Raw genomic sequence first — 20,108 nt, forward strand, 5'->3', positions numbered from 1 at the left:
AAGAGAAGAGTCCCAGAATAAAACTGTTGCTGTCTATAAGGACTCGGGTTTCTCTGGCTTATTCCCTGCCTTCTTGTGAACTTCCAAAAACTGGGCTTTTTAAGACAGAATTAATCAGAACAACATTAATCATGTTGTTAAAGTTGGACCCATCAAACTAATTTTCTCTGTGTTGGAGTCCAAACAAGTAAGAAAAAAAGAAAACAAACTTGGTTCCTGTGTTTGAGAAGAGCTGGGAGGAAGGGTGACCAAGTGGGCTCCTACACTAGTCAGGATGAGCTAGACCATGCTGCAGTAACAGAGATCCCCAAATCTCAGTGACATTAAGCAGAAGAGGTTCCATCTGCCCACTGGGGGTTGGTAGAATCTGTTCCATGCTGGCCACCCTCAGGGATGCAAGACCTTCACCATCAGGAAGATGGCCAATGTCTTGGTCAGCTTTCATTGCTGTAACAAAATACCTGAGATAAACAGCTTAAAGGAGGAAAGGTCTCCTTTCGCTCACAGTTTCAGAGGTTTCAGTCCATGGTGGCTTGGCCCTTTGCTTGTGGCCCTGTGGGGAGACAGTACATCATGGTGGGAGCCTGTGGTGGAAGACACTTGACAACCTCGTGATGGTCAGGAAGTGAAAAAGTGAGAGAGGAGGGGACTGGTGTTTCATGTCCCTTCGAGGGTACGTGCTCCCAATATCTAACTTCCACTAGGTCCCACATCCTCCTCGTGACCCTGAAAACCTTCTCTGGGCCTTTGGGGGGCATTTAAGATCCCAACCATGAGAGCTGGTGGCAATGCTGTGGGGTGGAGCTGGCCCCCAGCCCCGGCCAGTTGTCTTGGCTGTGTCCAGCTTGCAGGGAAGCACAGTCCTCCTCTGTGCCCAGAAGGAAGGGAACTGAATGTCCGTGGAGAGCCCCACTGAATCCCACCCTGCCCCGTCCAGCTCGTCCTACCTGGGCTGCTGCCGTGACGGCAGAGGGTGCTGGCTGGGTCCCCACATGGAGGCGGGGAGCCGATTCCTCTTGGCTTCCCTCTCGGGGGGACGGCAGGGTCACAACCTGCCAGCAACTTCCAGCATCAGGAGCCAGCTCACTGCCTGCCCCAGATGGCTGTGGGCACATATGTCCCAGCGCCCGCCTCCCTCCTCTGCGTCCTGGCAGAGGCCAGCACGACCTTGGAGCGTAGCTCTGGAGGTCAGGCGAGGCTTTGCACTGAAGGGCCCCGCACGGCTCCTTGAACAAGAGGGTCACAGCAACGGGCTGCCCTTGGTGTGAGAGGCGAGAAGAGGTCCTCCCCAGAGGGCCGTCCTCCTTGTCCAACGCGTGGGACCCGTGAGTCACCTACCGTGGGGCCTGGGTCGCACTGTGCTCAGAAAACGCGTCTGAGAGGCTCTGGACAGACGGACAAGAGCCATCAGTACAGCCCTACAGCCCGTGCGTTTAGGGACCAGGAACCCAGAGCTCTGGGAGCACCTGCCGGAGGCCTGGCAAGTCCCTGTGGGAAGGAAAGAGAGGCCACCTCCACAAGGTCCTGAGCCACAGGTCCCCGTGTGCCACGGCCGTCCGCCTCCGTCCTTCCGCCTCGGCCGCTGTGGGTTCAGCCGACGGCAGAGTGAAAATATTCAGGGGAAAAAAAGTGCATCAGTACTGACCACGCTCCTGTGTCAGGATTCCCTCAACGACTATTCCCATTTTCCAAATCACTGTATCAGGTGATCTAAGTCACCGAGAGACGATTTAAAGAATGCGGGATGGGAGGACGCATGTAGGGTATTTGCAAATAGGATGCCATCTTATACGAGGGACCTGTCCACCTCTGCATTTGGCGTCTCGCGGGGTCCTGGGTGACCAGCTGGTCTCCTTCCTTCTTCCTGCCCGGCCCCCAGCTCCTGCTGCCTCTGACTCTAGCACCCGGTGTCCCCAGCTTCTGGGCTCTGTCCCTCATGAACACAACACAGCAGGTCGCTGTCCGGCCTCCGGATGGCTGTCCAGGGGTCTCGTGTCCACAGCAGACTGACGAGCAGAGTCAGGCTGCGGTGCCTGAGGGGAGGGGACCATGGCTTCGGTCTCCTTGGCCGTCGGGAGCTGGGGGTCTGGGTCTGTCCTGCGGGGGCCCAGCGTCACCACCGGCTCACCTTGGGCAAGACACCCGGGTGCTCAGTTCCCCCTCCATAAAACAAGAAAACTGCAATGGCCCGACGCGCGCCGTGGCCATCTTGGTGTGGGCTGTCCTCCTTCCCACCTCCCCCGAGTGGACAGGGGCTTCATGCCAAGCAGGGGGCAGAGGTAGAGGGGGCAGCCCCATGTGTGGCTTTTCCTCCAGGCCACAGCTAAGCCAGCAAGGACAAGGAGGACAGGGCACCTACACCCCCTGCCGAGGACAGGAGGCCTTCACACTCGGCTCCTGCAGAGCGAGGACCACAGACTCTTCCTTCGAGGGCCCGACAGAAGGGTTCACGGTTTCCATTGCAACCGCCCCGTCTGTAGGGTACCATGAAGGCGGCCCCAGGCAATGCACAGATGAGCAGGTGTGGCTGCGTTTCAATCAAACTTTACTTACAAAAACAGGTGGCAGGCCAGATGGGGGCCCCCGGGGTGCAGGTGCTGACCTGCTGGAGGGAGAGCCCAGCAGAGCATGGGCTGCCATGTCCACCGCCCCGGAAATGGCCACTGCCCTCCCCTCGCCACTCTTCCTTGGGAACTGGAATTTTAGGACATTTTTAGCCCTCCCTAAAAAAAAAAAACAAAAAAAAAAAGCACACACAAAACAAAATTTTAAAATATCGATGCTACTCTTCACCAGTGCGCTTCCGGAGCAACAGGACAGGCCGAGGGAGCCCACGAGTGCTCTCGGTGCCGTCAGAGGTGCCCCTAGGGGTGGGCTTTGGGACCGTGAGTGCTTTTCGGGTTAGTCTCTGGGAATGGCCTCTACCCAGAAGCATCATGTTTCAAAGAACGATTCGGACCATTTGATCTAAACTCAAAATCACTAGGACCCATCTACCTACCCACCAAGGAGCAGGGTTTCTAGCACCATCTTTCTGGAAAGGTCCTTGTCTCCACTGACTTCTGACCTCTCTCTTGACCCCCGATGGCTCAATTCGCTCTGTCCCACTTACCAGCTTGGAGAGCCAAAGGACTCTCCTACAGAACTCACAGGGGCTCAGGTCTTGACCTCTGTGAAGGGCACAGGTACGGGATGCTCAAGGCAATTTAGAAGGTGTCCAAGATCCTGCCAATATGTTCTCCTTTTATAACATTATTATGTTATAACCATCACAGCCCTTTCTAGAGTTCCAACAGGAAGGTGGAATCAAATATCTGCTACCCAGTGACAGACAGGGTAAAAAGAAAGAGAGAAACTGACTTGAGGCTTTGAGAGTCACAGTCAGAGCAGAGGTGGGACTGGACGGTCCAGCTCAGACTCCCACAGCTGCACGCCCCGGTGTGTCGGGGTGGGGTGGGGGGTTCCTCGGGGACCAGCCCCCTGAGCACAGCCCCCAGGTCAAGCCTCTCTTCTCTGTTTCTTTTCCGTCTCCTGCAGGACGGCTACTTCTCTCACCGGCCCAAAGAGAAAGTGCGGACCGATAGCAACAACGAGAACTCGGTGCCCAAGGACTTTGAGAACGTGGACAACAGCAACTTCGCGCCCAGGACCCAGCAGCGGAAGCACCAGCCGGAGTCGGCCAGGAAGCCCCCAGGTCGGCCGAAGGAGCGTTTGCAGAGGAAGCTGGAGCCCCAGGAGAAAGGACAGGGACAGGGACGTCCCTTCCTGGGGAAAGGCCCCAAGGAGGCCCCGCCTCCCCGGGAGAGCGCTGCAGCCAACAGCAGCCGAGGGAAGGACCCCCCCAGACCCCCCCACGCCAGGAGGGGCGGAGGCAGCTCCCGGGAGACCAAGTACGACCAGCCCCCCAGGTGCGACATCTCGGGCAAGGAGGCCATCTCGGCCCTGTCCCGCGCCAAGTCCAAGCACTGCCGCCAGGAGATCGGGGAGACCTACTGCCAGCACAGGCTGGGGCTGCTGATGCCCGAGAGGGTGACGCGGCTCTGCCCCCTGGAGGGTAAGTCCCACTGGGCTCTGCTCAGACCTCACGGGCCGGAACCCGGGGTCTGGCTGGTTTGGGACTCTGGGGATGCTGAAGTCCCTTGTGAGAGTCCCATTGCCTGTGGCTGGTGCTCTACCCCCGTACCTACGTGACGAAGGGTCGGGTCACAGTGACACTGGGGCCCAGGGGAGCGGCAGGGGGCTGCGTGCAGAGGGATGGGGGTTGACCTGGCCCTGATGGTCACTGAGCGTGACCTGGAGGATTTCTGATTGGTGGCGTCCACTCTGGAGCTCTGGGGGGACAGCCTTCCCGTCCTCCTGGCCCCCGCAGCCCCTTCCTTCCTCGCCTCCCGTTTCTTCTTCTCTCTCTCCTCGATTTCTTCCCTCCCTCCCTCCTCCCTGGTGCGGGGCGCTCTTCCAGGTGCCCGTGACCCAGGGACGAGTCAGGTCTCCTGCAGGACGCAGGGCAGGCTCAGAGGCCGACAGAGGAGTCACGGGCAGAGTGCAGGGGCCCTGGGGGGCGGGGAGCATCCTGCACAGGTGAGACCGCACCTGTTTCTCTGCACCTAGAACCATGGCTTGGACGTGGGCATCTTGGCCATGATGACCGGTGCCTTCCCCAGGGCCCACGGGCGGGGGCAGCCTCCGCAGCTGCAGGCTGAGCCTCATTCCCTGGGCCACTGTGTCCCTCCCACCACCCCCTGATCAGCTCTGAGGCTGATTTTTTTTTTTTTCCCCAGACAAGAGACTGGGAAAAATCTTAGAAGGTTCCACAACTTGTCAGCAACCTTCTGAGATGTCACACGGAGACACCTGAGGTGGGGATGAGCTGGGCTGGATGAAGGGTCACTTTTGAGGTCCCCTCCTTCCTCCCGTTCTCTCTATATGAGCAGAAAAGTCCTAACTGGCCCCAGAGCGGGGAGGACCTCCTGCCCCTCCACCTGGCTGAGCGGTAGGACTGTGGTCACTGCTGTCCCCCCCCTGCATGCCCAGGCTGCCGTCCCCTTCACCCGTGGACTCTAAGGTGGCCCCTGGGAACCTGCTTACATTTTATTGTCCCTTGGGCCAGTTAGTAACTATTTTCCTGGAGGTTTTGTCCCTGGGGAGGACAGATGGCATCCAAGGGAAATTTTTGTACAGAGAGTCAGCGCCATTGAGAGCCGAGGCGGCGGCATTTGACATGAAGAGCGTGGACGCAGAAGGGAGGGGCGTGGAGAGAAGGACTGAGGAGGAAAGTCAGACTAGAGAGACCCCGTCCCGATGGACGGGGGACAAGAATGGGAGACCCCAGAGGGGAAGAACGTACCCAAGGTCCCCCCGTGGGTAGGAGCACGCTCATGTCAAGTGCAGCTGGTCCTTGGTCCCCACAGGCTCTGCACACCTGGAGCCAACTCACTGCAGATGGAAACTATTCCAAAGAGTTCATCCGCACTCAACATGGGCTTTTCCCCTTGTGATGGCTCCCAGAACCACATAAGAGAGCGACTGTTTTGATAGCATTCTCATTACGTCAGCTCTTCTGAGTGATCGGCGATGGCTTGACGTGCAGAGGTCAGAGAGACCACGGCATTTTATTTTATCTTAGATGTAGATGGACCTTTATTTTGTTCGTCTATTTGTATGTGGTGCTGAGGATGGAACCCAGGGCCTCACTCATGCTGGGCAAGCGCTCTACCCCCGAGCCACAGCCTCAGCCCCCGACCACCTGAGCGTCTGTGGATTCCAGTAGCCTGGTTGGCCAGTGCCCAGAACCAACCCCACAAACCCCCAGGGACAAGGGGACGGGCCTCCGTATTCACTAGTCACAATGTGGGAGTTGGATCTGACAGGCGGCGGCCACGCGAGCTCCGTGCATAGACCGAGGGCTGCGGGGACAGGACCCTTCATGTGGCCTCTGTGAGACGCTGTGGCCTGCAGTCGGGCAACCTGAAGGTTTCGACCAAGCTCATCTCTGCTCTTGAGCTGTTTGCAGGGAAAGTGTAGCTCTGCGGAACTTTCTTTCCAATAGAGAGATTTAAAGAGAAAGTCTTCCTTTGTCCCTCCCAGCCTCCCCCTCGGCTGCATCTCCAGGTGGCTCGGTCTGTACTCCTGATTGCTCTTGGCACTGGGATATAGGAATCACTGGGCGGAGGCTGACGTTTCCAAAAGCTTTTGTTAACCTGACGCCTGGCAGCGAAAACCTGGGTTAAAGGTCCGCCCAGGAGACTAATGTAGGGCTCCTACTGTATACCAGGCATGCTTGTTCTGCAAATGGCCAGATCGTAGGTATTCGGAGGGTCCTACAGTCTCTGTCACAAATACTGAACTTGCTGCAGCCGCAAAAACACAAACACAAACGTACCCGGGTACATTCTGGTGAAACTGAACTTGCAAACGTAGGCGAGGGCCAGGTGGGCCAGCGGGCCCTGGCTGGCTCACTCCTGTGTCGGTTCCAATTCTGCACACCGTGGCTCCTCCATTTACATGGGGTCACACTACCGTGGATCCGTCGCGAGTTGGAAATGCTTTTAAGGCGCTTGCCTGCCAGACACCGTGGCTTAGTGCAGCCGGCCTGCAGTGTGCAGAAGACTCGGGTCAGCTGCCGCTGGGCAGAGCCATCTAACAGGAAGCCCGCTCGGTGATAAAGTGTTGACGCTCTCGTGTGATTTATTGAATAAGCTCTGAAGCTGCAAAACCGCGTGGCTGTACGGTCGGGTTTTTGCTCCCGTGTTAAGTTGAAAAATCATTCATGGCAGCCTCCTGAGCTAGGAAGCGTTTGTGCGGGCCTCTAGGACTCTGTCTCCCAGCATCCGCGCTCTAGCCCCACAAAGGTACGTCTGTGGCGAACCCATTTTGCCAATGAGGAAATTGAGACTCCAGGAGGTTTGGGACTTGGCCAGAGGCACGTGGCTGGTAGGTGGCAGAGCAGGTGTTGGAACTCAGGTGACTGAGCCGGCATCCCATAAACCTGGCCCTGTGCCCTTCTGTCCTCGGTATATTCACAAAGGAGAAGGGAGGGCATTGCTGGGGGGTATGGGGGGGAGGGATGTTGCCAGTGGTTACGAGCCTGGCTGTGAAGCTGGACTTCCTGGATTCAAACTCCAGATCTCCCCTCCGCAAGCTGTGGGACCTTGGGCAACTCGCTTGACCTCTCTGTGCCTTGTTGCCTCCATCTGGAGGGGCACGTGAGCACACCTATCTCAGAGGGCTTGTGAGGGCTGAACACACAGTTAACAACTTTGCCGGGTCAGCCAGGACTGTGCGTCGCACACACATTTGCCGTATGACCTGCTCCGCAACTGTCCCTAAATAAATAAATACGGCGTCACCGTGAGCTAGGGGTTCCTACGGTTCTCCTGGTCATGCTGGGACACCTCCGGTGTGGTTCTGCAGGGTGGATTTGCCTGGGTCTTGTCCTAAGGCCTGTACCGCCTCGGCCAAGGTGGCCTGCCCTCCTGGGGCCGCTGAGCTGGTTACGAAGATGGGCGTTGAAGCGCCGTCTCCCACCCAGCCCCGGCACTACTTCAGCCTGCTCCACGGAGGCCTCCGCCTCTTGCAATAAATTTACTGTGAATAGACTAATTGCAAAATAACCCTAATTGGGTAGTTATCAATGAACAACTTCCCGCGGAACAAAACGGCTTACAATTAATAGCATTTAAGCCATAAACTATTCTTCTGCAGAAGGCGAAGATGTAATTACACCCCACAGAGAGATGGCGTTCCCCTCCTGGAAACCCTGACCCCCGGCATTCCCTCTGCTCAGGAGGGATTCGGGCTCCAGCCCCGTGGTCCTCTGATTTCCTCTAAGTGAGGAAATGCAGACAGCGGCGGGCAGTTGAGTCTCTGAGGCGGTGTCCCGGACCCATGCGCCCCACGCAGGGGGACGCGCTGTCTCCTCACTTCACTTGACAACCTCCAGATCCGGCCCGCGGGCTGCCGGACGTTGAGTGTCCTTAAGGAGGCCACCGAGCAGGGTTGAAGGGTTCCGAGGACAGGAAACGGGTTCTCTCCATGTTGACTGTTGCGAAGGGCTCCTGCCACCCGCCGTCTGTCCCCACGCCTTTTGCTGAGGCCCAGGGTGGCGTCGAGGAGCCCGGGGGTGCCTTGCTCTCTGCTGGGACCTGGCCTCCCTCACTCTGCCTCCTGGAGAAAGCAATTTTGAAGGGGGCAAAGGAAGCCACAGTGTCATTCCATTAGGTCAGGGGGTCCCCAGGCAGCCCGCCAGCGGCCGCGCAGGGGGGCTCTGTCCTGTCAGCACCGGGGGTGGCCTCACGGGAGCTCTCAGGAGCCACATGGTCACCCCAGGGACCCTGAGCTCACCTCAGGCCCAGGCTGTATGCGCTCACACACCATCGCCCGGACCGCCTGTCCCTCCTCAGTCTCCGGAACCACCCTGGGGCCTCCGGTCACTCTGCCTGGGCCCCCCTGTGTGTTTTTGGAAACGTCACCGTGTGAGAGTGAAGGCTACGAGCAGCGTGAACTGGGAAAAGGCCTTTCCACCCAAAGAGCTCTGGCCACTCGGGTGGGAATCCCGGCTCCGCCTTCTCCCGCGGCAGCCCCGACCTCCCGGTGCCCCGGTCTCCTCCCCTGCAAACTGGGCACAGATCCGCCTGCCCTCTCTTCGCAGGGGGCTGGCTGCAATGACGGAGCGCATTGGCTTGAGTCCGCTGTGACCAACGACCTGGCCAGAAGAATTTGAGAGGAGGAGAACTCTATGGGGGGCCCAGGGTTTCAGGGGTCTCCGTTCCTGAGCCCGAGCTGAGGCCGAACATCGTGGCAGAGGAAAGCAGCTCAGGACCCGGCCCCCCGGCAGCAGAGAGCGAGCCCCCCTCACCAGGGACCAAATATAGCCCCTGAGGTCAGGCCCCCAGTGACCCGGCTCCTCTGGCCACAGTCTCCCTGCCTCAGTCACCGCCCGTTACCCTGGAAGGGGTCATCACGGTGTGGGGCCACGGCTCTCCTAGCCCAGTCATGGCCCCCCTAGACGTCCCCGTGCTGTCACACGTTTTGGGGGCACCTCGTACCTAAACCGTGGAGCTGGAGAGCCTGGGTGGGCATCTAGGATGGCAGAGTCCGTGTGGTCATGGAGGGAAGGCCCCTGGGGAAGGTGGGGGCTGGACGGGCTGCTGGACAGTGTCCCCCCGATTCCCAGCCCCGTCTCGCTGGCTCTGCTCTTCAACTGGGACCCCACACGTCACCCTGCGTCCCACTCCACCTACCTTGGTGACTGCTGGGCTCAGCCTACGTGCGGCTCCCTCAGGGCCTTCCCCAGAAGCCGTGGCCACAGGGGACACCGTGACCCTGGGGAGGGATGTGCCCCCCCCTTTCCCAGTGAAGACTGTTTGGCCCGTGACCCAGAAGAAGCGCCTGGGACCAGCTGCTGGGTAGGGAGACTGCTCCTGCCTCATGGCATTTGGAACCACTAAAGGTCGGGTCGTCCCTGCGGTGGCCACAGGAAGGACACCCTGCCTCCCCGGGTCCCCCCGCACCTCCTCACCCTCTGCTGGGCTGGTTAAGGGCACCAGGGGGGCTTCGGTCCTGTGTTTCAGCAGCCTGGACCCCAGGAGCTCAGAGTGACCTGGGCCGGCACAGTGACTGGCAGGGAGGGTGGGGGGGCTGCTGCTTGGGCGCAAGTGGTGACGGCTCATCCCCAGTGCGCGATGCCGAAGGACCACTGCCCGCAAGTCAGCTGAGCGTTTTCAGGGCCGCAGGTGTGACCGGGGAACCAGGACCAGGTTTGCAGCTCGACAGACGGAAGGGGCTTCTGATGCAGGAACAGCACAGCCGTCCACCCCCCCACCCCAGCCTCCGCCCCGGCAGCCTTTGCCCGAGGCCCGAGGCTCTGATAAATGGGTTTGGGATGGGGATGGTTGGAGGCCGCCTGGCAGATGGCGCCGCCAGATGACGAAGCCTCGTGCCCCAGGGCTGGGGACTAACCACAAGGCGCGAGTAGCGGCTTCTCGGCAGCGTGGCCGGGAGGCTGGCATGGAGGGAAAGCTGAGACCAGGGTCGGCGTGGCCACACAGAGTGCCCCGGGGCGGGCACCTCGGTCTCCCATCTGTCAGTCGGGGACCCTGCTGTCTCCCAGGTCTCCCAGAATCCTTCAGTGTTGCCCTTGAAGGCGGGAGGGGCTGACTGCACTGAATCCAGGAAAATAAAACTCAGACCCTGCTCATGGATCACCGGCTGCCTGCCCGGGAGGGCTCAAGGCCACGGCCAGTCGGGAGCCCGTGGTCTCTGTCCCAACTCTTCACCTCTCCGCCCCAGCGGAAGCAGCCACCGACCACCTGCCGCCACAGGACCCACCAGGCCCTGATTCGGTGGGTCCTTCCTCCTGGCCTCCGGAGTGTGGTGTCGCGTCATTTCCACTGGCCGTGAAATGCGACTGGACTTCGGATCCTTTTCCATTTAGAAATGCAAACACCAGCCTTCCAGCAAGACAGGCAGCTGCAGGCCCTGGTTTGCCGGCCGCCGTGGTCCAAGTCCCGAGATGCAGCCACGGACCAGAGCAGAGGGCGCCCCGACCTGTCGGGCCTCCACCCTCCTCTGCAGGGCTGGGCCCGGCGCCTGCTGACCCCCGGTGACAATCCTGTGTCGCGATGGCTCTGCCCTCACGGCAGAGACCAGGTGACCCCTGCCCAGTATTTCCCAGTTGATTTTCTGGGTGGATGGGAGCTATGGAGACCAAGCAGGCCGTGCAAGGCGAGAGGTGGGCTGCAGGAGCCACCCAGGAGGCAGCCTCAGAAGGCCCCGCTGAGGGAGCAGGGATAGGCCCGGAATGTTCTAGAAGCAGTGAGGAGGCCCTTGGGGCTGGAACCCAGGGAGCAGTGAGGAAATAAAGAGGGACGGGGGACCGGCTGCAGGAGGAGGGGGCGGCTGTCCCGCAGGGCCTTTGGACATCCCTTCCGTGGGTTGGGATCCAGCGGGGGACGGTCAGAGTTGGCCGAGGTCCGGGGGCCGTCTTCGTCTCCACTTTGTGCTCTTATTTCATGGTGCTGAGGACACTTGCTACGAGAGCCGTTGTCGGATCTTTCAGTGTGCAGTGCAGCAGTGCTAGCTGTAGGCACAGTCTCCCAGGGCAGACCTCCGTAGGATTCGCTTTTCATGCACAATCGAAATGTTTTGCTTTTCTTTTAAATGAATGTTGCTGTCTGTATTTAAGGCATACGGCATGATGTTATGAGATGCACATCCACAGTGAAATGGATGCTCCAGGGAACTCAATCTGCGTATCTATCTTCTCATACGGTTACTTTTTGGTTTTTTTCTGGGGGTACCAGGGATTGAACTCAGGGACAGTGGACCACTGAGCCCCATCCCCAGCCCTACTTTGTATTTTACTTAGAGACAGGGGTCTCACTGAGTTGCTTATGGCCTCTCTTTTGCTGAGGCTGGCTTTGAACTCGCAATCCTCCTGCCTCAGCCTCCCGAGCTGCTGGGATGATGGGCGTGCGCCACCCCGCCCGGCAGGCTACGCTTTTATTTTGCCGTGGTGAGAAACAACCCCGGTCAACTCACGTGGCAAAAATCTCCAACACAGTATCATCGATGATAGCGCTTGTGTGGTTGGGCGCTGCCTCCAGAGCTTATGCCCACCATCAGCAATCCCCTTCTTCCCTGAGCCCCGGCAGCCCCATCCTGGTCTCCGAGCCTGTGGATCCGACTCTCTGGAAAGTCTGCGACGGGTTCATTTCAGGGAGCTTGATGTGCTTGGGGCTTGTCCATACTGGGTCCCACGTGTCCCTGGGTAGATTGCACACCCACACCGCTCACTCCTCCTCTCTGTGGCTGAATGACACGCCTCTGTCTGCCAGTGCCCTACTCCTCCGCCCACTCCGCCGTCCCTGGTCACATCAGCTGCTCTGTGTCCCGGCTGGTGTGGGCGATGCCACGTGGACACGTGCACCGCTCTCTCTGCCAGGTCCTGACTCCAGTTCCTTCAGACAGATGCCCCGAGAGGTGTCGCCGCACACACGTCGGGATGGCTGATATTAAAATAATAATAATAGTAATAATAATAATAAGCCAGATGTGAGCGAGGGTGGACGTGGCGGGTCACTGGGGACTTGGGCCTGCGTGCTGCTGGTGGGAAGCGTGCGGAGCCGTCAGGGGAACAGTCTGGAAGTGTCTCGGAGAGCAAGACGGAGCTGCCTCATGACCCAGCCGCCCGCTTCTGACCTGACTGTGCTTTAAGGCAGTTCCAGGGACAGGGACGTCACGGGGAGTTCCTCCCAGGGGTCCCAGGGAAGTGAGAGGGAGTGGAGGACATCAGGTGGGGTGACCGTCACTTGGTCATCAGGGCTTGTGGGTTTCCTTTGGACACAGAGGCCACTCGGGCTGCCCTCTTGGCAGACGGCATTGAACCCCTACCATGCCCCGGGCAGCAGTGGCCCACGGCTCCCCAGGTCCGAGGTGTCCCAACAGGCCAGTTCCTCCCCGCCTTTTCCTTCCAAGACACCTGGGGCCTGTCCCCTCCCCACCTTCTTGGGGTCATAAAGGAAGCCAGCTGCCACCTCGAGGTTTTGAGAAAGCTCAGCACGTGGGTCGGGGGGTGTCCCAAGGGCCCTCCGCCTCCTCCTCCGCCCCCCCTCCCCCCGGATGTCCCACCAGCTGCGTGACCACTGTCATTCTGCTCCAGAGCTGTCATTGGGGTGTATTTGTCCCCCTACCTGCCAGGCCTGAGAGCAGGGCTGAAAGGTTGGGGTGCAGAGAGGAGGAGAACCCCGGCCCCCGGGGAAGAGAGCGAGGGCACTTCCTGCTGGGCCTGGGCGCAGCTTCCAGAAACTGCCGTAGGAGAAGCACTTCCTGTGCAGGCGCAGCTGCAGCCGGAGGGTGAGGGTCCACGATTCCCTCCTGGGCAGGTGCCCGCGGTGGCATCTGGGGAGCCGCCATCGGGAGCGCGTTTCCAGCTCCACGTCTGTGGACCGCGGCTCGGGGCAGCTCTGCAGCAGGGCCCCGGGCCTCGGCTTCCCTGTCCCTGAGGACAGAGGGGCTACTGGACAGCAGGCCTGGCATCTCGGGCCGCAGCGGGCGGCCCTGGGTGTCTGCCCACGATGCCTGCGACCTCCCCTCCCCTGGCCAGGGTTCACCCGAGCACAGCCCTCTTGCCTGAGTGGCACATGGAGACACGGGCAGGCTGGGCTCTGTCACCAGGCGATTTGAGATGACATGTGCTCCAGGGTCTGCGGTTGGCAAGCTCTTGGGTCATCCACGGGAGCAGAATCAGAGATTTTTCTATCTGATCACAGAGTGAACATAAAATTGCAACCGTGACTCTGCGCGCCTTCTGCAGAGACGTGTAGCCATGGTTTACAGCTGAGCCAAGAGATGAAGCCTTAACTCAAGGCATGTACTCAAGGAAGTGGCATGAAGAGGCCACAAGAGCATCGTGTGCAAAGGCCCTGTGGTAGGAAGAGGGGGGACATTTGAGGAACTAGGGAGACCACCAGAGGAGCCATGAGCATGAGCAGGAGGGTCTGACTCCCTTTCCAGCCAAGGTTTTGGTGATCACCATCTTCACTTTGAGCATGGAGAGTGGCTGAGGCATCGCACAGGAACAAACTGAGGTTGCTAGAGACAGAACAAGAATCAGCCCCAAAGACAGGCATGGCTGTGGCAGACTGGGACTGGGGACAGGTCCCCTGTCCTCTTTCCTGTGCTCCTTCCACCTTAGGCCCTGACGATGGGTCATCTGGAGTCAGGAACAGCCCAGCCCTGCCCACGTCTCAGCCCTGGACTAGACACAGAGGTTGGCGACTCCAAGAGAGCACCTTTCTTCAGGTCTCGCTTCCTGGGCCGGGGCTGGGGCGTGGAGCGTTTGCTCAGCGTGTGCGAGGCACTGGGATTCTGCAAAGAGAGAGGAAGAAAGAGACCTGTTCCCGGTGCAGGACAGGGTGCAGAGGCCTGGGGACCAAGGTGGCATCCAACGCCCCAGCAAAAAGACCAGGTGGCTCTTCCTTCTAGCACAGACCTGCGAACCGGCATGCTCGCTCCTCTTTCTGAAATCACGTGGCAGCAGGCCTAGGGGTCCATGTGGACGCCCCTTCCTCCAGGTTCTCAGAAGATGCACACCCTGCCCAGGAGCTCCCCCACCTCATCCCCACTCTCCTTCCCCAAAGCCAGAGGAGCCGGGGGGCGGAGGTCTCTGGACAAGCACCAGTTCTCATGCACAGGTGGAGCATGCGCCCCGCACTTTGAAAACTCTTGGTCACCTGCAGAAGCCGCTGCCTCCGGTCTGATGCGGAGGGACAGGTGCAGCCAGAAAACTCACCTGGCGTTGGAAGGGGCTGGCCACACCCACCAGGACTGTGGCCTTCCAGGTGGGTCCCCTGGCTCGCGTGAAAAGCAGCCAGCCAGCTCCCTTCTCTCTGCCGGTTCCCGGTCGCCGTGGTATATTTGTGTTAGTGTAAAAATGACAAAGCAATAATTTCTCATTGTATCCTTCAGTCACCCATGAGAGATGGGATTTAGGTCACAATTTATTACCCTGTGGAATTGAATCCAATTTTTAACACCATGTCAGCCATTCTGGTATTAGAGCCTTTTAATGGCTGTGAAATTTATACAATGATAAAGTAATTTAAAACATATGTAGGAAGAACATCAGGCAAATTGATGTGTATAGAACCCCGTGGTAAAAATTGAACAGGAGATAAACACGGGAAATGGTGATTGATTAGGGCGCGTTGGGAAGAGCGCTCGCGTTGATAAACTCTTAATGGCGAAATTAGTAAACTAATTTATTCTTCACGATTTTGAGGAGGGTTTATGTTGCCCTAAATCAGGATCCAGGCTGAGCCACCGAGTGCAGATTAACTGCTCACCTCTGCGGGCGGCGGAGAAGCCCGTCTGCGGAACTGGGAGCCGGCCAAGGTCCCCCAGGATGTTTCCCGCCCCAAGAGAGAGAGGAGGGGGCGGAGGCAGGGGAGGGGGGGACCGATGGCAGGATTACTTCTTTTAAAAAAAGTATAAAGCGTGCTCCATCTTGCAAAACGCATGCTGGCTCTCATCCCTGTCATTGTACACACATGTCGGAACCTCACCTGGTACCCCATCAGGGTGGACGATTTGCCAATAAAAAGCAAAAGACCGCCCAATTTAAAATGAAGTGAAATTCAGAAATTACTGAAGACAGAGGGAAAGTCCACCTCGACGCGGGTTCCCCTCTGAACGATCACTTCAGGCACTTTTTTTTTTTCCTTTAGATACCTAAATCCAAAACAGAGCTTGGCTTTGTGTTGAGGGACTCATCTAGGACGTGATGTTGATGTGGAATTTTGCAGAAAAATGTAGAATCTGGCTGTGTGATGAGACTTCGAAGGTCATGAGGAACTTTTTAAAAATGGCCCTTTTTTTTTTTTTAATTTTTTTTGGCGGTTGGGTCAAGAGCAGAGGCCTGTGCCGTTGTTTTCGCGACTGTAGATCTGTGGTGTGGTGTGGGTGCACCAGGCATCACTGGCTGCTCCCCTGTGGATGGACACCTCGGTTGCTGCCAGGCATTTGCCATATTGAACCACTGTCCCCTCCATTCTCCCAAAGGCGGAGGTGACCAGCAGCGTTCCCACGGCCTCAGGGAGAAACGAATCTGCTCCCTGCAAGGGAAGACACAGGAACGTGGAGCTCAGTTCTCTCGGGACTCCCTCGTCACCACGGGCTGCTGGGGCAGAGCCTGGGGAACAGGAGCCACCAGGGACGACTCGGTGCAGCTGCCCTGTCGGAGGCTGTCCCACTCAGGCAGGGTGTTCCCTCCTGTGCTAGTCACAGACGGGAGGCCGGAAGCTCCTGACGCACCTCGACCTCCCAAGAGGACCGGCTTTCCTCCTGGGGAGCCTCATCGGGCCTCAGGGTGGCTGCAGCCCTCGCTCCCGTCCTGAGACCCCCGCAGTTCTCTTCCACGAGCGAGGACACCTGAGCTTCGGGGGGGACCCGGTGGGCGGAGGCTCCTTAGCACAGACTCCCAGCCGCGGCCGGGAAGCTGGGGCGGGGCCTGGGAAACCTGGCTCCCCAGCCTGGCCGCCCCTGCGGCTCCCGCAGCAGCACCCACCTGGGAGGGCGCCCCGTCTCCACGCTCTGCCCGTCCTCAGGCCGTGGTTCTCAGCCAAGGCCATCCTGCTGCCCACGGGCATCTGGCTGCATCTGGAGTCTCCGATCACCGTACCTGGCCTCTCATGGGCGGAGGCCGGGCTGAACCTCCTGAGGTGCTCAGGACAGCAGGGGCCAGGCCAGAAGTCACCCACTCTACCCTGAGCCGGGAGGCTGTGTGTGGGACTGGGGCGTCACCTCCCGCCACGGGTGGTTCACAGTCTGCAGGGTTGGCACTGCCATCTCCAGCGCTTCCCTCTGCCCCTCCAGCCTGAAGAAACAGGGACAGCTGGACACCACATCGTCAGTCCTGGCTGTCACCAGGCCTCACAGAGTTGTGCTTAACAGTGGGAGCCTCAGGCCTCTGGCCTGGGTTTCAATTCTGGCTGTGCCACTCGTTAGCTGGGTGACCTTGAGCAAAGAACTTCACCACTCTGTGCCTCATTTTCAATCTGCGAAATGAGGAGGAGATGGTGGTTGACATCCTGGTTTGCAGGGGACATTCCTGATCCCTGCCTGTTGTGCTGTGTGATTATTAACAGAGCCCCTGTCTCCCTTAGGAGTGTCCCAGTGTGGACAGTGATTACCATGGGCCCTGGTACGTGGTCATGCGCTGCCTTTGCAAGGTCATTTGAGGACTGAATGAGACGGTCTATAGGAGCTGTTCGAAAAGAGGCTGCATCTCAGAAGTGCTCATTAGCTCTTCTGGCGGGGCGCGGTGGCACACTATTGTTATCCCAGCAGCTTAGGAGGCTGAGGCAGGAGGATCGCAAGTTCAAAGCCAGCCCCAGCCAAAGCGAGGCCCTAAGCAACTCAGTGAGACCCTGTCTCTGAATAAAATACAAGATAGGGCTGGGGATGGGGCTCCGTGGTCGAACACCCCTGTGGTTCAATCCCCGGTACTTAAAAAAAGTCAGCTCTTCTGAAAGCACGCAGAGACTCGCTCAAGTCTCCCCCCAACCCGGGGCCATCGGCTTCGTTGGTCTCCCCTGTTTCACACAGAAGCCTGGGTGATTTGCTCCGCCTGAGACATTTCACCCAATCCTGGGGCAGTAGGGAGTCATTGATGGTTTGGGAGCAGAACAGCGGCGCGGTCGGACGTGGACTCTAGGACAGGGATTGGCGGACTTTCCATTGTGGCCCGACTTTCCACTTGGCCAGATCATGTTTGGGCTCATGAACGGGCCTGGGTGCCTGATGAGAAGCGCTGGATTTGGCCCCGGGCTGTAGTTTGCTGACCCCCTGATTCAGGGTGAGCTCCTGGCTGCTGTGTCCTTGGGACTGGGACAGACTGAGAAGAGAATTGCACCAGGCAGGACAGGCACCTGCCCCACCCGCATCTGACCCCCCAAAGTCGACCTTGGCGTAACCTGGCAGTGGGTGGCAGCAAGCCCCAGGTGCCCCAAGGGTCCCCGTGTCGATGCCGCCTGCCCTCCCCTACCCCAACCGTCTTGGAGGGAGCACCCAGGACAGGGACCCAGCTTGGTGACCCGCAGTCCCAGGGATCCCAGGCAGCCAGGCCAGGCGGGAACGTCCCTGTGCTCCCGACGCTGGCGTCTCCGTGTGTCTCGGGAGTCTCTTGGCACTCCAGCAGGGCACCCAGAGGACTGAGAGGTGCCGGTGCCATGGCTGTCTGAGCCTGGACCTCAAAGGGCAATTAACCTGGTTACCCAGCCGCCCGCCCGCCCGCCCTGTTTATTCTGTGAACACACTATCCGCGCACGGAACACCATCAAGAACTTAGCTGTAATTTAAAAGGCTCTATGGGAGGACCCCGGTGGCGGATTAATAATGCATTTGTAGAGCAATAAAGACTCCAGCAGCTCAGCGCAGCTCAGCCTCCTGGCCTCGTTTATGCATCTGGAATCCTAGGAGGTTCCTGGGAGGCGGCGGGTGGGGGGTCTGCCCCAGGGTGCTCTGGTTCTCTGGCAGGGCCCTCGTGAGATGAAGTGGTTCTGTTTCTAATCTCTGGGGTCTTGCAGTTGAAGGCTGGTTCCACCAGGGGCTGGAGAGGGCACTTGGGACCCCTGTTTAAACCTCTGTGTGCCTCATCTTTCCCACCTGTAAAATGGGCTGGTGCAGCTACTTCCCAGGTCCTGTTGAACAGGATGATAACCCACGGCACACGGAGGAGAGTGGGTGCTCAGTCAGCACCACCCCGCATTTCTGTCCTCCTTGTGGGAAGCCCAGATGACCGAGCCCGGCTGGCCGGCCTGTGTCTGTTCTCAGTCCTCACATCTCCTCCAGCCCGGAGACCTTGCAGGTCTATGTCCTGTCACTCCCCGGGCCGTTCCTCTCTGCTCCTCTGCCACCTCCCTGGCCACGCATCTCATGTGACTGTGGCGAGACACTTCCAACCCTCCTCACACCTGCCTGCTGCGCCCGCCTCCCCCACCCCTCCTGGACGGTTCTCCACTCCACATCTGGAGTGTTCTGCTGAAAACCACATCCTGAGGACCGTGTGGTTCGTCTGCCAACAGCCCCCCCGGAGACCGCCCTTTGCATGACAGGGAGTCTGCACACCCTGGCGGTGGCCTCTGGTGCCCGTGGTCATCTGCCCACCTCCTTCTCCTGCCTCATCTTCCGATACTCCGGGCCTTCCCTGCCCCCGGGTCGTTGTGCCAGGACCCACCCCGCCAGCCTCCCACAGCCCCAGCTGAGGCCCTTCCCACTGGCGGACTCCCTGAGCTGACCCCTGTTCTTGAGTCCGTCCTGGTGAGCGGATGCCACTTCTGGAGCCTGAGTTTAAACCCAGCTTTCTCAGTAAGCGCTTCTCCCTCGCTGTGAGAGGCACGTATTGGAGTGACCACTTGGTTAGCATCTCTTTCCCAGATTAGACGGGAAGACCCAGGAAGGCAGGTCCCATTTCCTTGTTTTCCTAACTTACCCATCTGGTACAAAGTGGACACCCAGGATGGTTGGGGTGGATGATGGATGGATGGATGGATGGATGATGGATGATGGTGGATAAATGAAGGGTGGATGGGTGGATAGACGGATAAAGGATGGACAGATGGATGGATGATGGATGCATGATGGATGATGGGTGGATGGATGGATGATGGGTGGATAAATGATGGATAGATGGATGAAAGATGGGCAGATGGATAGATGGATGATGCTAAATGGGTGGATGATGGTGGATGGATGGATGGATGATGGATGGACAGATGGATGGATGGATAATTGGTAGATGGATGGATGATGGATGATAGGTGGATGGATGATGGGTGGATAAGTGATGGATAGATGGATGGATAGATGGATGAGGGATGGGTGGGTGGATAGATGGATGAGGAATGGTTGCTGAATGGGTAAATGATGGGTGGATGGATGGACGGATGGGGGATGGATGATGGATGGGTGGATGGATTAACAGACAATAGATGGATCAAGAAATGGTTAGATGGATGGATGAAAAGGTGAGTGAATTGGTAAGACAGACAGACGGATGGATGGCTAAATGGGCAGATAAGAGGAGCTCAAGTCCACAAGCAAAGAGTCCAATAAGCACACCTTTGGGACAGTCATGCTAAGAAATGACAATGAGTTCCTTCGGACAAACCAGGAAAGGCTGGACTTGAGGACATTCAGGGAGTGCATTTGGCAGAACTCGGCAGCTAACTGGCTGTAGAGAGGGGGAGGGGGCGGCACCGAGCAGACCCTGGCCCGTCCATTAGAGTGGCGGAAATGGAGCGCTTTCCACGTCTGGGACACGGGTCTGATGACCGTCCCCGCCTCACGGTGGGGAGACTGAATAAACCAGACCCCCGGCAGGTTCTCAAAGGCTGAGGGAAGTGGGCGAAGCAGAGAAGGGCGGAGTCCATTCTGGGGGAGCTCTTGAACCAGAGGAATGGCTTTGCAGAAGTTCTAGAGTTGCTGGCCGCTGGCGAGACCAGGGAACAGAAAGAAGGAACCCTCGGCAGGGACCCTCGGGCTAGAAACGGCCAGAGCCTGCGTTGGTAGAGGCAGCTGGCCCTGTGTCCACGTGCCGTCTGTGGCTGCTT

At 58.6% G+C, this 20,108-nt stretch overlaps 1 protein-coding gene across 1 annotated transcript in view; it reads left to right on the top strand.

Moving 5' to 3' along the window:
• Xylt1 (xylosyltransferase 1) overlaps positions 1 to 20,108 on the top strand; it is a 239,816-nt gene that overhangs the window by 125,218 nt on the left and 94,490 nt on the right. Inside the window, exon 2 of the mRNA XM_076840180.2 lies at positions 3,538 to 4,054. Coding sequence (XP_076696295.2) covers positions 3,538 to 4,054 — 517 coding nt within the window. The remainder of the gene's footprint in view (positions 1 to 3,537; positions 4,055 to 20,108) is intronic.

This window comes from Callospermophilus lateralis, chromosome 19 (assembly GCF_048772815.1).
Source record: "Callospermophilus lateralis isolate mCalLat2 chromosome 19, mCalLat2.hap1, whole genome shotgun sequence".
Taxonomy (NCBI): Eukaryota; Metazoa; Chordata; class Mammalia; order Rodentia; family Sciuridae; genus Callospermophilus; species Callospermophilus lateralis.